At 41.9% G+C, this 18134-nt stretch overlaps 2 protein-coding genes across 3 annotated transcripts; one reads left to right on the top strand and one right to left on the bottom strand.

The window, feature by feature from the left end:
* Nucleotides 1-4862: 4862 nt before the first annotated feature.
* Nucleotides 4863-11762, top strand: LOC121327659 (small integral membrane protein 11A-like). Its single transcript, XM_041271797.1, has 2 exons — nucleotides 4863-4999; nucleotides 8198-11762. The coding sequence occupies exons 1-2, from the start codon at nucleotides 4979-4981 to the stop codon at nucleotides 8390-8392; spliced, it is 216 nt and encodes a 71-aa protein (XP_041127731.1). The 5' UTR covers nucleotides 4863-4978; the 3' UTR covers nucleotides 8393-11762.
* A 1003-nt stretch (nucleotides 11763-12765) lies between these two features.
* On the bottom strand, nucleotides 12766-17736 carry LOC121327685. Of its 2 annotated transcripts, none has more exons than XM_041271829.1 (3): nucleotides 17112-17736; nucleotides 13916-14049; nucleotides 12766-13644 (listed from the first exon to the last, which is right to left on the bottom strand). In XM_041271829.1, exons 1-3 carry the CDS (start codon nucleotides 17313-17315, stop codon nucleotides 13284-13286), a joined length of 699 nt encoding a protein of 232 aa, XP_041127763.1. In that variant the 5' UTR covers nucleotides 17316-17736; the 3' UTR covers nucleotides 12766-13283. The 2 variants fall into 2 exon arrangements, with proteins under 2 accessions (XP_041127763.1, XP_041127764.1); XM_041271830.1 differs by having other exon boundaries at nucleotides 12766-13641; nucleotides 17112-17722.
* Nucleotides 17737-18134: the final 398 nt, after the last annotated feature.

Raw genomic sequence — 18134 nt, 5'->3', positions numbered from 1 at the left:
ATAGAGGAACACCACACTAGAGAGGAACACTCGCATGACAAGCTGTTATCTGCAGCCTGTGTTTCAATAGAGGAACACCACACTAGAGTCCAACACACGTAGGGAAACACCTTCTAGTGGCTCTGTAGTGTCTCTAGTGCAGGGATGGCCAAAGGACCCTTCCACTCCTGGTCTTTGTTCAAACCCTGTTCTAAATTGTTTAATTGAACCAATTCAACCTCCATCCAGTCCTTGGAGTTGTTCATTATATCCTTTTACCTGTTAAACCTGGAGTGGAATGGTCCTCCAGGATTGGATGGCTTTTTTTTCCAAAATGTAAAGAACTCTTGTTTATACTGCGCATTTACCATAGTTTACCATGCTAGGTTTGTTAATATGCTTTTTGATACCTCTCTGGGTATTACCATGCTTTCCTATTTTCCCATGCTTTCACTGTTCTTTATTACACTGTCCTTTGCTTTTATTATGGTAAACTTGTATAAGGGACATGCTAAGAATATACATGGTGAAATTGGTTTGTATTGATTTTTGTTAATTAAAAAATGAAATACATGTTAAATATGGGAAAGTGTGAGACCTGCAAGGCAATGGTGAATGTGCACACAGTGACTTTTCAGCGAGGTTCCAGTAGATTCCATTTGTTCTTTCTATACAGCTATTTGATCTACTTTGGCCCTATGGTTCTCTGTGACTCACAGGTATGGAAATACTGTGAGCTTGATTTAGCCACAGTGTGTAATAATAATAATAATAATCTATATTTTTCTTAAATAATTGCTCAATGAACAGTAATAAGAATAAGAAACGGAGGGATTGTGGGTGAAATTACAGGTACTTTTGTCAAGTAGACTCATTAAAAAAAAACTTCTCCCAACTTCTGTTTGTTTGTTTTTCATGGAAGAAATGAGATATGAATGTACTGTACATAGACGACTCCCAAAGCTATAAGACAAACATCATTAAAGATATAGTTCTTTAATAAGACAATGCTTTAATTGGTCTAAGCCTCTGTATTCTCAAGGTGCTTATTACTGAAGGGTTCTCCTGAGGTCAAGTTGATACTGTATTCACTGCAGAGCTAATTATTATTGTTCTCATTGGGACCGACGCTATCAGACCCATATCAAAGGAAGTGTCCAGTGAGACACACACACCAGACAAGACTGGATACTGGCGTGCAGGTGTGGCCACTAACCCCCTCAATGAAAAGCATTTTCTACCATGTCATCGCAGTGCAGGCTCTGTACATTACTGTAATCCTGTCTGAAATCAAATCCTGTTCAATCAATCCACATGTTATTCACCTCCTCTATGTGCTGTGGGACACCCTGCAATGTTTACAAGAAGCATGTTACTTCACCTCTGCATTGTCCATATCACATTCATATATTGCTCAACATAATTCTGATCATTTTGCTATTTTTATTCACATATCTTGTGTAGTAATATGCGTCATGATATTTATTAGTAAAACCCAGATTCTCTATCAATCTCTACTGCTGTTCCTGTGTAGATCAATATCCTAGCATGAATGTTCTCTATCATTCTCTACTGCTGTTCCTGTGTAGATCAATATCCTAGCGTGCATGTTCTCTATCATTCTCTACTGCTGTTCCTGTGTAGATCAATATCCTAGCATGCATGTTCTCTATCATTCTCTACTGCTGTTCCTGTGTAGATCAATATCCTAGCATGCATGTTCTCTATCATTCTCTACTGCTGTTCCTGTGTAGATCAATATCCTAGCATGCATGTTCTCTATCATTCTCTACTGCTGTTCCTGTGTAGATCAATATCCTAGCATGCATGTTCTCTATCATTCTCTACTGCTGTTCCTGTGTATATCATATTTATCAAGCTTACTAACTATTCCTGCTGCTTCTAAAAGCTGAATTCGTGGAGTGAGGTGACCATGAGGGGCTGCAGCTGTAATTACTGTCCCCTCACAAATGGAGGTTTTCCATTTTCTAGTTTACAGATGCCACTCTTGCAGATGGGACATTGATTCACTGTACATGGGTTCTAGACTAATGTATGTAAGTTATATAAACAACATCGAATTCAAGTTTTAGAATTGGGATGCGTATTATTGAGCTGAAATATTCTGTTTGATGTTATCCCATTGTTAGACATGATGCAAGAGCTGGAATTGTAGCCTTTCAATGTGCAGCGTTTCTAATGAGCGCTAGGGGCTGCCATGTATTCTCCTTGGTGGTAATTATTGAGGCTGTGATTCTGCTCTGATACTGCAGTGTGTCATGACGACTGGTCTTCTGAACTTAAACACTGTCTGAGGAACATCTTGTCCTCTAGTGTATGATAGTGACAAGGACTGCAGCTTTGTTATTTATCTTGCTACAAATAAAAGTGCTGAAATGACTCATATTCACTACTACTAGACTTTATAAACGATCTCTGATACAGAGTAACAGAGTAAAAATGTCACCTCCTCGACAGTTCGCAGATCAGGAGAGGGGGGAACAGACAGAGTGAGGGGGGGGGGAGGAGAGAGAGAAAGTAAGATAGAGAGGGGGAGGGAAAGAGAGAAGGAAAGAGAGAAAAGCATAGACAGAGGTTGCCTGAATGAGTGACAGGAAGATTTTATTATTTTGTTTTACTTTGGTGTGGTCTATGGCAGACAGTGGTCCTTATTTGTTTACTTGTCCGTTTTAAATCAACCTCTTGCTTTACTCACTGCCTGTGTGGAGCCTGTTTTTATTTCATACGCAACGCTACAGTATGTTGAGCTGCACGCTGCTTGGCTCAACACCAAATGACTGTTTACTCAACCAACTTCCACTGTGTATTGGCCCATTCATCACGGAGCCCGGTGTTTGGGTCTCGGGACCCAGCTGTGGCCACACCGCAGAAGGCCCTATGTCTAAGACATATTTATGTAAACAGTAGTAAGTTACAGTGTCTATCGGTGGCAAGCCCCCGAAAGTCTGCCTAAAAATAAAATGAGGCAGTAATAACCTGGGCTGTGTACTGTTAGAACTGTTCAATGTGCAATTCGTTTGGAGTATTAATAAACAGGTTTGCTCAGCTGCACACTGCTAAGGGAATCTAACAATTTCTTCTTATTACTTTGATATATATATATATATATATATATATATATATATATATATATATATATATATATATATATATACAACATTATTACTTTGCCTTACCTTGTAAAAAAGTCGCTAATAATCCTTGGATGTTTTGAAGCCATTCGAACACATTTAACTACAGCTATGATGGTATGAACTATATGGAAGGTATTATTATTTAAAAAACAAACAAACAAACAACTCATTTTGTACGCGTTTCAAATATCTAGTACACGTTCTAATTTGATTTTAGTACGTGTTGTAATTCTAATTACTACGCATAATAATCTGACCAATCAGATCACGGAAAATGAAATGAGAACCAATCAATTCAAAGAAATAGTAAGTGTAATATTTTATCCAATTAAACGTCACCTTACATCTTCCATTTGGACTTGGCATTGGGTAAAGTCCAGTGAAAGATGGATTGACCAGGACCCTCTGAGACAAGCACCAGCCGACGGGTTCAGAGCTTTCAAGATCGCTTTCATTCAGTGGTAACCCCACTGGAACTAATATGTAATTTTAAACAAGCGTTGCGAGATCTGACATGGAATCTAATATTAGCTATGGTAACTCAATATGTAAGTGTAAAATTGAAATAAATATAATTAGAAAATAAAAGCACGGTTGTGTACTTTGTTAGTACAGACTGAACCGTGTCACGGTCAGCACTGGCTGTCTCAAGCACTCGACAAATCCAGATTGCACGCAGTGCAGATTCCCGCAGTTCTGCACAGAATCGCAGAGATGCGCGTTGTTCGGGGCTGCTGCGTGACGTCACGCACCCGCGGAAATCTGTGCAGATCCTGCGCAGCCCGGCGCAGCTGTGAGAAGTAGCTGCGGAGCTGGCTGCGGCTGCGAACCAAGGGCAGCACGAGTGACCTGCTAATCGTAATGCCAATAACTACAACTGCTGTCCTTGTTAACGGAAGAGAACGACATCAATTATTTAAACAAACATATTGTTCTAAATCAGTGATAAGTGTATAATGTTACAATAAAATGTATTACATCAGACTAACTCCGTACAGATTATCGGTATACATAATCCAGGCAAATATAGATAGGACGTTTAAAAATGACCGTCATTAATACGTGTAATAGTGTTTATATTGGTGTTTACTCGGGTTAAGCGATTCCAGGAGGAGTGGTAAATTGCCGAGCGATTTCTGGCGACTTTAGAATGTCTAAAACTCTGCGTGGTTTCTCTAGCGACATCCTGCGTTGTGGATTTGGTAACACCGGGCTCTTGTCTTCGTGTGTCATTAAGTCACCTACCAGCCGTTCACGCTACATATTAATTATGATAATAAGGTGTTATAAAGCTGGCTCACAGAGGCTGTATGAATACAAAGCGACCTGCTATGCAATATATGAATTATGAGAACAGTGTTATATACACTTTTGTCTTTCTTTCTTTCTTTCTTTTTTTGATTGACTGGACCATTCCTATAAAAAATATTTTAAAACGCCAGCATCTGCAGAAGCATGCAAAGTAGCCAAAAAATAGAAACCCGCGGCTGGCTTTCAAAGCAGCCCAAATCCGCGGAAAAACAGCGGACACGGCAAACTTGTTTCTCACGCTTTTAATTTGACCCTCCCCGCGTTTTCTATTGGTTGGTGGTATTGGCCAGTCACAACCTTCCATGAAAGGTGACTAAATGTTTTTGACGAGTTGCAATTGGTTAATGAAGACGCCTCTCCTTCCTCCTCATAGGGCGAGCGAGTTTCTAGAAAGTTCGAAGTTGTTAACCCGAGTTGTCACTCAATTAGCTGAGTTGTAACCCAGTGTTTTTATTGGTTCACTGAAACGCGAATGGTTAAGACACGGCTGCTGCGCTGCTTCAGGGTGGAGGCGCGTCACTCGTGAAAGGAAGATGCATGCGTTTAACTGGAGGGTGAGTCGGGAAAGCCTGCTTAGTGTGGAGGTTTCTTTCCTTCTTGAATTGAGCACGCTGAAGCCTATGATTGTGTGTGTGTGTGTGTGTGTGTGTGTGTGTGTGTGTGTGTGTGTGTGTGTGTGTGTGTGTGTGTGTGTGTGTGTGTGTGTGTGTGTGTGTGTGTGTGTGGGTGTGGGTGTGTGTGTGTGGGGGTGTGTGTGTGGGTGTGTGTGTGTGTGTGTGTGTGTGTGTGTGTGTGTGTGTGTGTGTGTGTGTGTGTGTGGGGGGGGGGGTGTGTGTGTGTGTGTGGGGGGGGGGGTGTGTGTGTGTGTGTGTGTGGGTTTAACCATTGTTGCAGTTACTATGTGTCTGTTATAGATTTGCTGTAGATACACGCACAATGTACCGCGCGGTGTAATCGTTACTATTAACACCCATATACAGTTACTACAAACAACACGGGCTGTGAGTACGCTGAGCTCTGAGTACACTGAGCGGTGAGTACGCTTAGCTCCGAGTACACTCTGCCCTAGTGTTCTGCAACTAAACCCTGACAGTCACCCACAGCAGAGACCCCCTCAGCTGCTGCAGCCCTGCCTAGGCAGCTGGGCTTGAACTTCGGGACTCGAAGCGGTTCACATGAGCGCAGTGGAGCTCCTGCGGGCTAAATGCATTCACTTACTGTTACACACCCACCCAGTGTGTTTAAAAATGCACTGTATGTAACCTTAATATACCGGATTCTGCCGAGTCAAGGCCCCTCTGCACTCTCACCCGTTTTCACCTGCAAGTGTGGTTTTGCACTGCACACTAGCTTTTAAATGTAATGTTTAAGTGTAAATGTTTCCACTGACAAAACAGTGGATATAAAGCAGCTTTGAATTGTATTTCACCAGCGGATAAATGTTTACTGTACTTCTTGGTTCTTTAGGGTGACTGATTGCTGTGCTCTACCTTTTGAATTTTAAACATGCCTAATGGTAAATGTAATCTATCTACCTAATGTTATTAATGCCTGTAATTTCACCCCCCACCCCCAACCTTTGCTTCTGACTTGGCAGAAACTGGTAGATTTCAAGACCACTTCACTGCCATACTTTTGCATTAAGTATTTTCTAAACAAAGTTGAGGCAGGAGAAAGACAGACAAATGGACATCCTATCTACCTAAATTTGCTAAACATAAATGACCAACAAAATAATTCTGTAGTGTTCTGGTGACCTCCAAGGGCTGATTCATTCTTTTTTCTCAGATGAATGTCATGCTTCGGCGCAGACGGCTATGAGATGAGGGTATGTGACAGTGAGAGATTTTAGAATGACGGGTTTGACGATCTGTTGCACAGATTGGGGCCGTTGCTTCAACCCAGAAATACACATGGGATGCCCGTGACACTGACAGAAAGACTTGCAGTCACACTACACAAAGCGACTGGCAGTTCCCAGCAGTGTGGCCACGAGCTTCCAGCTCCACTCAAGGGTTTTTGTGCTTTTTTTTTTTTTTTTTTTAATTTAATTGTTTCTGAATAGTACACATCAATGCGGTTTCTGTTTGGGCATCTCCATGCTCTTCAAGTGAGGGATATATAAATGAGAATGTTTACAAACTTCTGTTAAGTTCCTCCAAGTCTTGCTTTATGATGCTTACCAGCGTATGACCATGAAGCAAATGTGGACGTTTTGCAACATTATCCGACTCTATGCGATTTCAGGTAGTAGACGCATGTGAAAGGGCTGTACGACTTTCCAAAAAAGACACACGTTGGAAGAGTGTGGGTAATGTAATTCTGACCTGTAGCACAGTCAGATGAGGCACAATTAGAAACCTCTTTCAATCTGCCATGCATTTAATTTATTTTTTGATCTCTTCTAGCACAGTGAAGGACATGGATGAAATCCAGTGATTCTGCCTGGGTTTTCATCCTAGTAAATGCAGTGGCTTGCTCAGTGTGAGCAGCAAATCATTTATCGTAGTGAGCAATTATTTCTGGAAGTTGTCTGTTTTAAGCGAATCAGCAAAGCCATACTTTGTCCATGTGAGCGAACTACCAGTTACTGAAAAGTTAACGGGGCCAGCAAGACTTATTAACTGCACCCCTGGTCAGCCAGTGACCTGTTAGAATCTTCCTTTTTTGCAGTGGCCTCCAGATTTTATGCAAAGTTTTTTTTCCATGTCAATTAGCATGGTAAATAGTCTTCATCAACTGGTCAATGTTATCCTTCAGCCTACCTTTTAAAAGCGCTGCACAAGACAAGAGCCCAGGGGTAATAAGACGATACAACAGCTGTGTTTCCAATATAAAAAATTGGAGGCAAAACCAAATGATGCAATCTCCATTATTGAACACTTCAGTTGTAATCGCGCATACTTGGTACAGCAGTGCTTCAGCAGGGGGCAGGAGAGTGCGAGTGGTCCTGCAATTAAAACCAGGCATTAGACTACGTCATCTGCCATTGCTAGTACTGTGGTTAATCGCAGATGGGAGTTTATAATGGAGGCTTGCCTCCTGAAGGGCAAACAAACCCTCTGTGGGCTCCTATCAGTAGCCAGAATTGCTGTCAAATATGAATGCTGACTCTAGGGTTCAGGTTCAGATGGTTTTTTTCTTACATTTTGTTTAATTGAACATTATTGTATTATAATGCTACACAACTAATTAATGTGTACAGTCGACTCTACTTATTTGCATATTGGATAATTGCACAATTCCCTTCATCGCATGCATATGTATCTGATCTTTTTTTTAGTGCATCATTTTCTGTGATTGTATGATGTAGTTAAATACATAATTCACTTAAATGCATGAAGCTGCCTGGTCCAAGTCCATTGTACGTTGCATTTTAAATTGGATAATTGCATAATGCAAACAGTGTTCGAAGTTTTTCTTTGTGTGTGTTTGTTTCTGTCATATCCCCCCAATTTGAGCACTACCTCCTTTTTAAGGAGCCTCCACTGGGGTTCTGTGTGCAGCAGAGCTCTGATGGTCAGTTTAGCGAGTATGAAGAGTTCAGTCTTCACTGTCCTGAATTACCAGAACCTGAGAGAGTGGTTACACGAGGTGCTCTATTTTATAAAGCCACATGAATTAACTTGAGGAATTGGACAGCTGAAATCTTTGCAAATCCACAGGGTCAGCACTGGAGGGTGCTGTTTCAAACAAAATACTGCTCAAGTGAAGGGTTGCAATGCTTAATACTTAATTTCTTTTTCTCCCAGGCTTTAGACAACTTCCCTGTACTGCTGTATATTCTAGCGGCCAAGACACTGCTCCTCTGCTTGGGCTTCGCAGCTACAAAGATGTATCAGAGCAGGAAAGCAGAGGCAGCTTTGAAGAAGCAACAGGAGCAGAAGAGACTGGCAGCAGCGGCAGAGCACAGAGAGAAGGAAGACACTGACAAGAAAGAGGATTGAGCCCCTGCTGAGGTGGGGGTGCCTTGTGTTGCTGTCACACTAGAGAGCTTCTCTTCAAGGAAGGAGAGAAGATTGTGAGCCCTGCAGACTGGTTATGGCATGGTCTTGCAATACCACTGCCAGTTAAACTGCTCAGCATGCTGATTTCATAGGCTGACAGAGACGAATGGCATTAACAAACTCCCATGTTTCTCGGTGTTTTTTCAACAGTGACGTTTTTAATAAATGTGTTTTGAGTTGTACGTTTCCTTCGAAGGGTGGCTTTTTTTTTTTTTTTAGTTTCTATTTGGCATGCTCTCTATTTTTACATGGCAGAGGGGGGAAATCTGACACAATGTATGTAGAAGGCTGGGTTCATTTACAGCTTTGTGTGTGTGTGTGACAGTGTTGCCCCAGATTGAAAGTGAACTTTCTCAAATGCTTTGTAGACTGGATCAGCCTGTGTTCTCGTCTGCTCTGGTAGCAGTGAGGACGATGCAGAAGAGAGGAAAAGGCTATGGTAAAAAACGGCTTCATTATCTATAAAAAAAAAAAAAAAAAAAAAAAAAAAGTACAAGACTGCAGTGCAGTTTTGAATGGAGTGGACACTTGTGTTCTGTATTGAGTCTGCAGAAAGAAGAAGCTGCAGTTCAGAGAGGATTCTTCCAGCACCGATGAGAAAACACATTCTTTGTCTAATCCTGACCACCTGCTGGCCAAATGATACAAGCTAGATTGCATTTCCCTGCAGATACAATATCCCTGAACCTTTTTCACTCTTTGGAATTCATATACCTTTTGGATTTTGCTTAGTTTTTCTTGTGTGGGATATTAATGTTGGAGGGTAGAGAATATTACCCGCTGGTACTACTGGCCCCTGGATTGTGAGAGTCTGGTACAGTTTTCTTGGGATGTGTGCTGCAGTGTTTTCTGCACAGCCCTGTAAGTGTACTGTACCTACTGGATACCATGCTTTGTTTCCCTCTGATCCTGCAGTACACAAAGCTGTCTCTGTTTCCATCACAATCGTGCAGACATGCAGGTTACTGTTCTATCAGTTTTATGCCAGGAATAACATAATGACTTTCTGACCCAGTAAACTGGGGACATCGATTCGCTACTAAAGTTTGATTGTGATCAGTCTCAATCTATTTTATCTAGTGTGACAGAGTGAAATCGCGGTGTGTGTGTGTGCAAGCACAGAGGAAACTCACAGCACAGAAGCAATGAGGGCATTGAACTAAAATGATGAGAAACACTTTGATCAAGCAAATGAAAACACCATTTTAATTTTTTTTTTTTTTGGTGTGCTAAAAAGATGTGAGACTGGAAACCAAGCTTAAGTCTTTTCAGAACAGTGATCAGAGCCATTCCGTTGATTGGTCTTTCCTGTTTCTGGCTGTGGAGTCCTCAGCAAGGCTCTGCTGGTGCCACGCTTGGAGTGAGATGCCCTTGTTCAAACAGGAGTGCACATGTAAGGAACTTCTCACTTCACAGAACAGCATCTCAAACAACAACTGTATTAAGTGTGATGTGGGGTGTGGCTAGGAGACAAGGTGGACAGAGGCCCTGCTTCCAATCAGTTATGCAGACTGAGGGACCAGGAGGTCACAATGATGCAGTGGCAGACCTGCACTTTCTCTAACCCCTGAGAGAAATGCTGATTGCTCTGCTACAGTATAACTGCATTTGGGTTTTCATTAAAGGCTGCAATATATTCGCAGGCATCCTGTTGCTTTACAAATATAGACCACTAAAACTATCCAGGTGTTTTAAAAAGCACACAGTGGGAGCCCAGGTTTACTCCACAGGCAGTACATTCAGGTGTGGGTAAGTTACTCTGAACACACTGTACCGGGAGCACTGGATCATCTTGTTGATTTTCTAGCCAATGAACCGCAACAGTAAAGTCTGCAGGTGAAAAGACAGGCTTGCTGTTTCCAGCTGAGCAGTTTCCAGCAAGACAAGACTGAAGAGATTGTCTTTTTTGGGTCGACGGAATTCTCCTAGCTGAGGGCGGTGTCAAGTATTCATACTGTGTAAGGCACAGGATCCAAAAATGCAGTTCTGTTTGTTAGGTAAATGTTGTCGGGATTGTTACCAGTATGAGGCATCACACTGACTTTCACTGAACACCCCTTTCCTCAGACCAACGGCACCCGAAGAGAAACGCCTGATGCCAAAGTGATGGCAGAGAACAGAATAAACTCCCTGAAGCCAGCCTAGAGCCCTCAAAGACTGCTAATTATCTGTAGACTCGTGCTTGAGGACAGGGTGGAGATGCCCCTGGTTAATAAACTGCTTGGATCATTAACACTGAGGATTAAGTGTGAGTGTAATATTGAATGAGTTTGTTGGTGTGTGGGGGGGGGGGGAGCCGCTTCTGGATACACACATTGTGTGATGACCTGCGAGGAGCAGGAAGGAGGGTACCCTGACAAGCACAGATATTAGGTATTGGTTTGTATGAGCCAATTTGCTTTTCTAGCTCACTGCACATGCGCAAAGAAGAGACTAAGAGCAGATGATGGAAAAATACCAGCAATTGACTTGTATTTGACTTGTGCAAGAACAGTGGAAGATTACAAAGTGTAGAATGTGTGCAAAAATGTTCTGATTAAATAAAAGATACATAGATGAAGTGCCGGCACTGAATGATGCAGCCCCTGTGGAGAATGTTCAAGGTTCCTTATGCAAACTGTTAATATGCTAATAGTGTGTTAGTAAATTGCGAATTTACTAACAAAACTGCATGCTAATTGGTGAAACATATCTTACGGTGTAGTTACTACTGATTGGTACTAACAATATGTATCCTTAAGGACATAATTATAGAGCAATTTACTGCACCACAGGTCGTGTGTGATTGTCTCTCCAGAGCTCTGCTATGTTCAATAAACAACTTTAACAATCTACTCTTGGATCTGAATTGTTGTGTTCCAGCTTTTCAGGTCCCTGCAGTATGTTTTTATAGCATCATCATGACTTTAAAGAGCAGGACTACCTGCTCCCTATGAAAGTACAGCATATTTCACACTGGGGTTAATGCTTCGTAAATCGATCCCTTTGTCTACAGGTAACCAGACAATTTTCCTATTATGATGCACAACAGCTCTTAATGCAGCACTTCCTCGTTACCGCAGGCTGTGGTGCTGCATTTCCTCTTGGCACAGAAGCGCCCTGCCCAGAAAGCCCCTCTTCTCAGGAATAAATAATGTCTCATTGTGTCGATTAGACAAAGTGCCAGGATCAGTCCACTGTCAGGAACCAGACCAGTATTTTTGGGAATAGCACATATTATTGACCAATATCGCGCAGCGTTTCTTCCTCTTCATTGATCCCACAAGCAGCAGAATTAAATGTAGGCTCTTAAATAAAAATCTCTTGATTGATCCACCCAATATGTTATCTATTATTTACACTTCGTAAGATATAATAAAGGGTCAATTTTTAAGATTACTTTTTGTAGCGTGTCCATATTTGATAATCCCTATATTATAACTTGACTGTGAAATGTTTGCACTTGTCTCGTAACTCTGGTAACAAGATATTGAAACCGGTATCAGAACAGTGCAGAAATGTAAAAGAACTTCTAAAAGAACGTGCAGCATCTTGTACATGTAACCATTGCAGGGTTTTAATATACTTTGAATACTCATGCCATTGATTAACTCTTTAATTAAAGCAAAGAGTAGTAAAGAGATGTGACTGCATGCCAAGCCAAGATAGGCCAGAACGTATTCAAGGTCTATACTGGAGACAGGAGAGATCATGAAGGGTACAGGTCTATGAGACAGGAGGGATCATGAAGGGTACAGGTCTATACTAGAGGCAGGAGAGATCATGAAGGGTACACGTCTATACTAGAGACAGGAGAGATCATGAAGGGTACAGGGCTATACTGCAGACAGGAGAGATCATGAAGGGTACTGGTCTATACTGCAGACAGGAGAGATCATGAAGGGTACAGGTCTATGAGACAGGAGAGATCATGAAGGGTACAGGTCTATACTGCAGACGGGAGAGATCATGAAGGGTACAGGTCTACACTGCAGACAGGAGATATCATGAAGGGTACAGGTCTATACTGTAGACAGGAGAGATCATGAAGGGTACAGGTCTATGAGACAGGAGAGATCATGAAGGGTACAAGTCTATGAGACAGGAGAGATCATGAAGGGAACAGGTTTATACTGCAGACAGGAGAGATCATGAAAGGTACAGGTCTATACTGGAATTTCAACCAGTATTGGAATCTCATCAACTCCCACATCACACCAAGCTGTGAGCTGGTGTGATGTGGGGGTTGATGAGATTTCAATGCTGGCTGGAATTTCTCTCTCAGATTTGAACTCACATTGCAATAATACAGAGATAAATCACAGTGGGCAGGATTCACAAAACTTAGCACAGGTTTAATCACAATATTTATTATTATTATTATTATTATTATTATTATTATTATTATTAACATATTCAAGGCAGCTGCTGGATACACTTGAAAACAGTTTTAAAAACTTTCTATATGCTTTTTGACAATTAAAATGACATCAGTTCCTTGACTCGTCACTCACAGTAGTACAATAAATAATATTTAATAAAAAAAGCAGGTTGTTGTGTTTATTTTTGCTTAAATCATTGAAGCTGTCTGATGATTGTATGCCCCCACAGCACAAAAGGGCTTGTCTTTGTAAGCTGTTTTTTTAATGTATTATACAAATGATAATCAATTGCATGTGCAAACCAGCCACTATGCACAGCGCAAGCCAACAGCTTAATTGCTTCCCAACAAAGGCCGGCTGCTTTGCACAAGCAGTTCTAGAGGGTTTAGCCTCTTATCCGTAAGGTTTCGAAATGAAACTCCTAGCAAAGCCAGGAATGGATTCCCTTGCTTGCGTTAGCAGCTATTTCCCTATGGTGTGAATGCAGCGTTCGCTATGCCCTCTCCGTCACTGGGCTTCTCAATGACGGGTTTGGGCTTGGAGCACAGACTCTTCCACAGGCGGCGGAGGAGCTCCAGGTTCCAGCTGCTTTCTTTGGCCTCCTTCAGGCCGTAGCGTCTGTTGAAGTCTTTCTGGTTGAGCCTCCTGTTGTGGGAGAGGTTGCTGACCATCATTGAGAAGAGCATGAACCCGAAGAAGCCGATCACTATGATGACGTACCACTCTGCATTCTTCTGGGGGTTTGTGCTGGATGACTGCAGGCTGCTGCTGCTGCTGTTAATGTGCAGAAAGTCCCACTGGAGATTGCTGTGGTTCACCGGCCGCATTCTGCTGTCAACAGACACAGCCTGTTAGATATTGTGACATCACAAAACTTTGGAGATATTCATTTTAAAAAGAATAAGAAACCTAAAGTCCTTAAATTAAAGACATTAAATACATAAATATAAAACTAAGGCTGTGCTCTGAATTCTTTCTGTTACAAACTGCTTTATGACATTACAAGCCCTCTAATTAAAGAGTGATTCTACTTTCTAAAGGTAAGGAGAACCTGGCCTTGTTTTAATCAGCTGATCGTCCATTCCCACTAAACTATTTGTACCTGACTTTTGTTGCCTTGAGTTTCATAAATGTGAAATGCTTGCTTTCTTGTTTGCTTCTTTCTTTCTTTCTTTCTTTCTTTCTTTCTTTCTTTCTTTCTTTCTTTCTTTCTTTCTTTTTCTCCAGGATATTTACCTGTTGAGACAGACGTCTTGTTTTCAAGGGGTCCTCGAGAACAATAACAAAGACAATTGTAAAGTATAAAAAAAATTGCAAGGTGCAAACATGCCAATAGAACATCACAATAGAGACATCAGCATACAGAGATTTTAGTATAAATAAGTCATGGATCTATTTGTTAATGTGGACTGAGGGAGAAGCATTGGCAGGAGGTTCTAAGACATTCACTAACATGATCTTTAAAACCAGAGAAGGAAAGACTGATTCAATTGCCAGGTGTCTGTAGCTGCAACCCCCTCTGCTCCTAATTCTAGTTTAGCTGAACTCCACTCTAATTAAGCTCACAAAAACAAATGGATCAATCCCTTCTCCACGGCAGTCCTTCCTGCTTTTTAAACCACTGTTGTGTGCTTTCACATGGATCTGCTCTCTCTGCTTGTCAGTGTTGTGTGCTTTCACATGGATCTGCTCTCTCTGCTTGTCAGTGTTGTGTGCTTTCACATGGATCTGCTCTCTCTGCTTGTCAGTGTTGTATGCTTTCACATGGGTCTGCTCTCTCTCTGCTTGTCAGAGCTGTGTGCTTTCACATGAATCTGCTCTCTCTCTGCTTGTCAATGCTGTGTGCTTTCAAATGGATCTGCTCTCTCTCTGCTTGTCAGTGATGTGTGCTTTCACATGAATCTGCTCTCTCTCTGCTTGTCAATGCTGTGTGCTTTCACATGCATCTGCTCTCTCTCTGCTTGTCAATGCTGTGTGCTTTCACATGGATCTGCTCTCTCTCTGCTTGTCAGTGATGTGTGCTTTCACATGGATCTGCTCTCTCTGCTTGTCAATGCTGTGTGCTTTCACATGGATCTGCTCTCTCTGCTTGTCAGTTTTGTGTGCTTTCACATGGATCTGCTTCTCTCTCTGCTTGTCAGAGCTGTGTGCTTTCATATGAATCTGCTCTCTCTCTGCTTGTCAATGCTGTGTGCTTTCACATGGATCTGCTCTCTCTCTGCTTGTCAGTGATGTGTGCTTTCACATGGATCTGCTCTCTGCTTGTCAATGCTGTGTGCTTTCACATGGATCTGCTCTCTCTGCTTGTCAGTGTTGTGTGCTTTCACATGGATCTGCTCTCTCTCTGCTTGTCAATGCTGTGTGCTTTCACATGGATCTGCTCTCTCTCTGCTTGTCAGTGATGTGTGCTTTCACATGGATCTGCTCTCTCTGCTTGTCAATGCTGTGTGCTTTCACATGTATCTGCTCTCTCTGCTTGTCAGTTTTGTGTGCTTTCACATGGATCTGCTTCTCTCTCTGCTTGTCAGAGCTGTGTGCTTTCACATGAATCTGCTCTCTCTCTGCTTGTCAATGCTGTGTGCTTTCACATGGATCTGCTCTCTCTCTGCTTGTCAGTGCTGTGTGCTTTCACATGGATCTGCTCTCTGCTTGTCAATGCTGTGTGCTTTCACATGGATCTGCTCTCTCTGCTTGTCAGTGATGTGTGCTTTCACATGGATCTGCTCTCTCTCTGCTTGTCAGTGCTGTGTGCTTTCACATGGATCTGCACTCTCTCTGCTTGTCAATGCTGTGTGCTTTCACATGGATCTGCTCTCTCTCTCTCTCTCTGCTTGTCAATGCTGTGTGCTTTATCTGCTTCTCTCTCTGCTTGTCAGTGCTGTGTGCTTTCTCATGGATCTGCTCTCTCTCTCTCTGCTTGTCAATGCTGTGTGCTTTCTCATGGATCTGCTCTCTCTCTCTCTGCTTGTCAATGCTGTGTGCTTTCACATGGATCTGCTCTCTCTCTGCTTGTCAGTGATGTGTGCTTTCACATGGATCTGCTCTCTCTGCTTGTCAGTTTTGTGTGCTTTCACATGGATCTGCTTCTCTCTCTGCTTGTCAGAGCTGTGTGCTTTCACATGAATCTGCTCTCTCTCTGCTTGTCAATGCTGTGTGCTTTCACATGGATCTGCTCTCTCTCTGCTTGTCAGAGCTGTGTGCTTTCACATGAATCTGCTCTCTCTCTGCTTGTCAATGCTGTGTGCTTTCGCATGGATCTGCTCTCTCTGTGCTTGTCAGTGATGTGTGCTTTCACATGGATCTGCTCTCTCTGCTTGTCAGTGTTGTGTGCTTTCACATGGATCTGCACTCTCTGCTTGTCAATGCTGTGTGCTTTCACATGGATCTGCTCTCTCTGCTTGTCAGTGTTGTGTGCTTTCACATGGATCTGCACTCTCTCTGCTTGTCAATGCTGTGTGCTTTCACATGGATCTGCTCTCTCTGCTTGTCAGTGTTGTATGCTTTCACATGGATCTGCTCTCTCTCTGCTTGTCAGAGCCGTGTGCTTTCACATGAATCTGCTCTCTCTCTTTGCTTGTTTTGGGTTTCCAAACTGTCATCAGCTCAATTATTTTGCAGAAAGGAAAAAGCACCAATAAAGTTACCAAAACAGAAATAAAATTCTAGCTTTAAATGTCATCGGATTGAGCATTTTGAAAAAAAAAAACAAATACAAAAAAAAAAAAGAGACAAAGATTTTAGTAACTCTATATTGCCTCTTTTTCTTACCTAATATTGAATAAGCAAAATATGTTTAGTGTGGTTTCAAATATGAATACAGTCCTCAGTGGCAGGTGGTAACAGTACACATCTCTCAATACACAACGACAATCAGTCTGTTCAGGTATATGCTAACGCATGCATCCCGCCTATCCTGTATACACAATGCATTTGCACTTAATCACATTTTAATTAGATTTTTTAGCATTACAGTCCTGATCTGGGAATGCTTCCTAATTAACACAGTCTGCAACACTTTAACTGCTCTTAGCTGTGTGTGGCTCTCTGCTTCCTCAGAGTCCAGATTCCAGCTGGAGCAGCCCTCAACACAGGCAGCAGCTGTGTCCTGGTGGGGGTCTCCATACAGTATAGTACAGCTATCAAATACAGTACTGTCACAAGACCGCCAGACAGCTAGACAGACTGGGCTAGAAAGAGATATACGGTCAATAAAGCAATGCAGTTAAAAAGCATCAAGCACTAACGCTTCCATGCAGTCTAGTAAAGGAAAGCCAGTGCTGTGGGGCAGGGGTACTAACCTGCTGCTGTGGGCCCCTCGCCTGGCTGCTGTGGTGCCTGTGCTCCAGTGGCGTTGATGGCTCCAGTCTCTCTATGGGGCAGCCCTTCTCTTTAATGACTCCAGGTGCTGAGCTGGGTGGAGCCTGTTTCTCAGCTGAGATAACAATCTGAGAGAGTGTCAAATATTTGATGGGATTGCTTTTTATATTCCTTTCCATCAGCATGTCTATGGAATTGACTGCTATCAAATAAGGGCTGGAATTTAATCAGGTTATTGATGTGTTGATTAGATAACAGCAGCAACCAAAACACACGAGAATATACTGAGAAAACAATACATTGTAAAAGATTTGACTTGTTTTAAGGGTCGATAGCCCTTTTGCACAAGACCCAGGCACAAGATTGAGGTGTTTTAAGCACTTTTGTGTGTTTTTTAAAATTTATTACAGAAATAAAAGACAAAATAAAACAAGCGCTTAACTTCACTTCGAGTGTAAACTAAAACTTTTTCTCCATCCCCAACTAAAACTGGATGGCGAGGCTGTTTACCAGTAAAACAAAATAACACACTTTCACAAGCACAAACAAAAAGATTTTCACACTACGTTTTTCACCATACTGGTCTTTTCACCGTGACAGCCTCTCTTCACACAGACTGGAGACTGCCCAGAACAAACATTTTGTGCTGTTTAATTACCTGTCTGCTACAGGCAGGGAACATCAATTAATTTAATACAAATAATTAAACTTGTGCCTGTGCTTGCACAGGCACACCCACAAATTTCTCTGGCAGGGACAGAAACTAACCCTGTCCCTGCCAATCACCAACACATTCCTTCCAGGCAGAGATCCACTCTGCCACTATCTATCTATCTATCTATCTATCTATCTATCTATCTATATATATATATATATATATATATATATATATATATATATATATATATATATATATATATATATATATATGTGAGAATGGGAGTGTTAGAACAGAATACGTTGCATCGTGATATACACCATATTCTACATAAAGCAATGCAATA

This window comes from Polyodon spathula, chromosome 15 (assembly GCF_017654505.1).
Source record: "Polyodon spathula isolate WHYD16114869_AA chromosome 15, ASM1765450v1, whole genome shotgun sequence".
In the NCBI taxonomy this organism is placed as follows: Eukaryota; Metazoa; Chordata; class Actinopteri; order Acipenseriformes; family Polyodontidae; genus Polyodon; species Polyodon spathula.
Note: the sequence above shows the minus strand (reverse complement) of the source record. Positions and strands in the feature narration are given on the sequence as shown.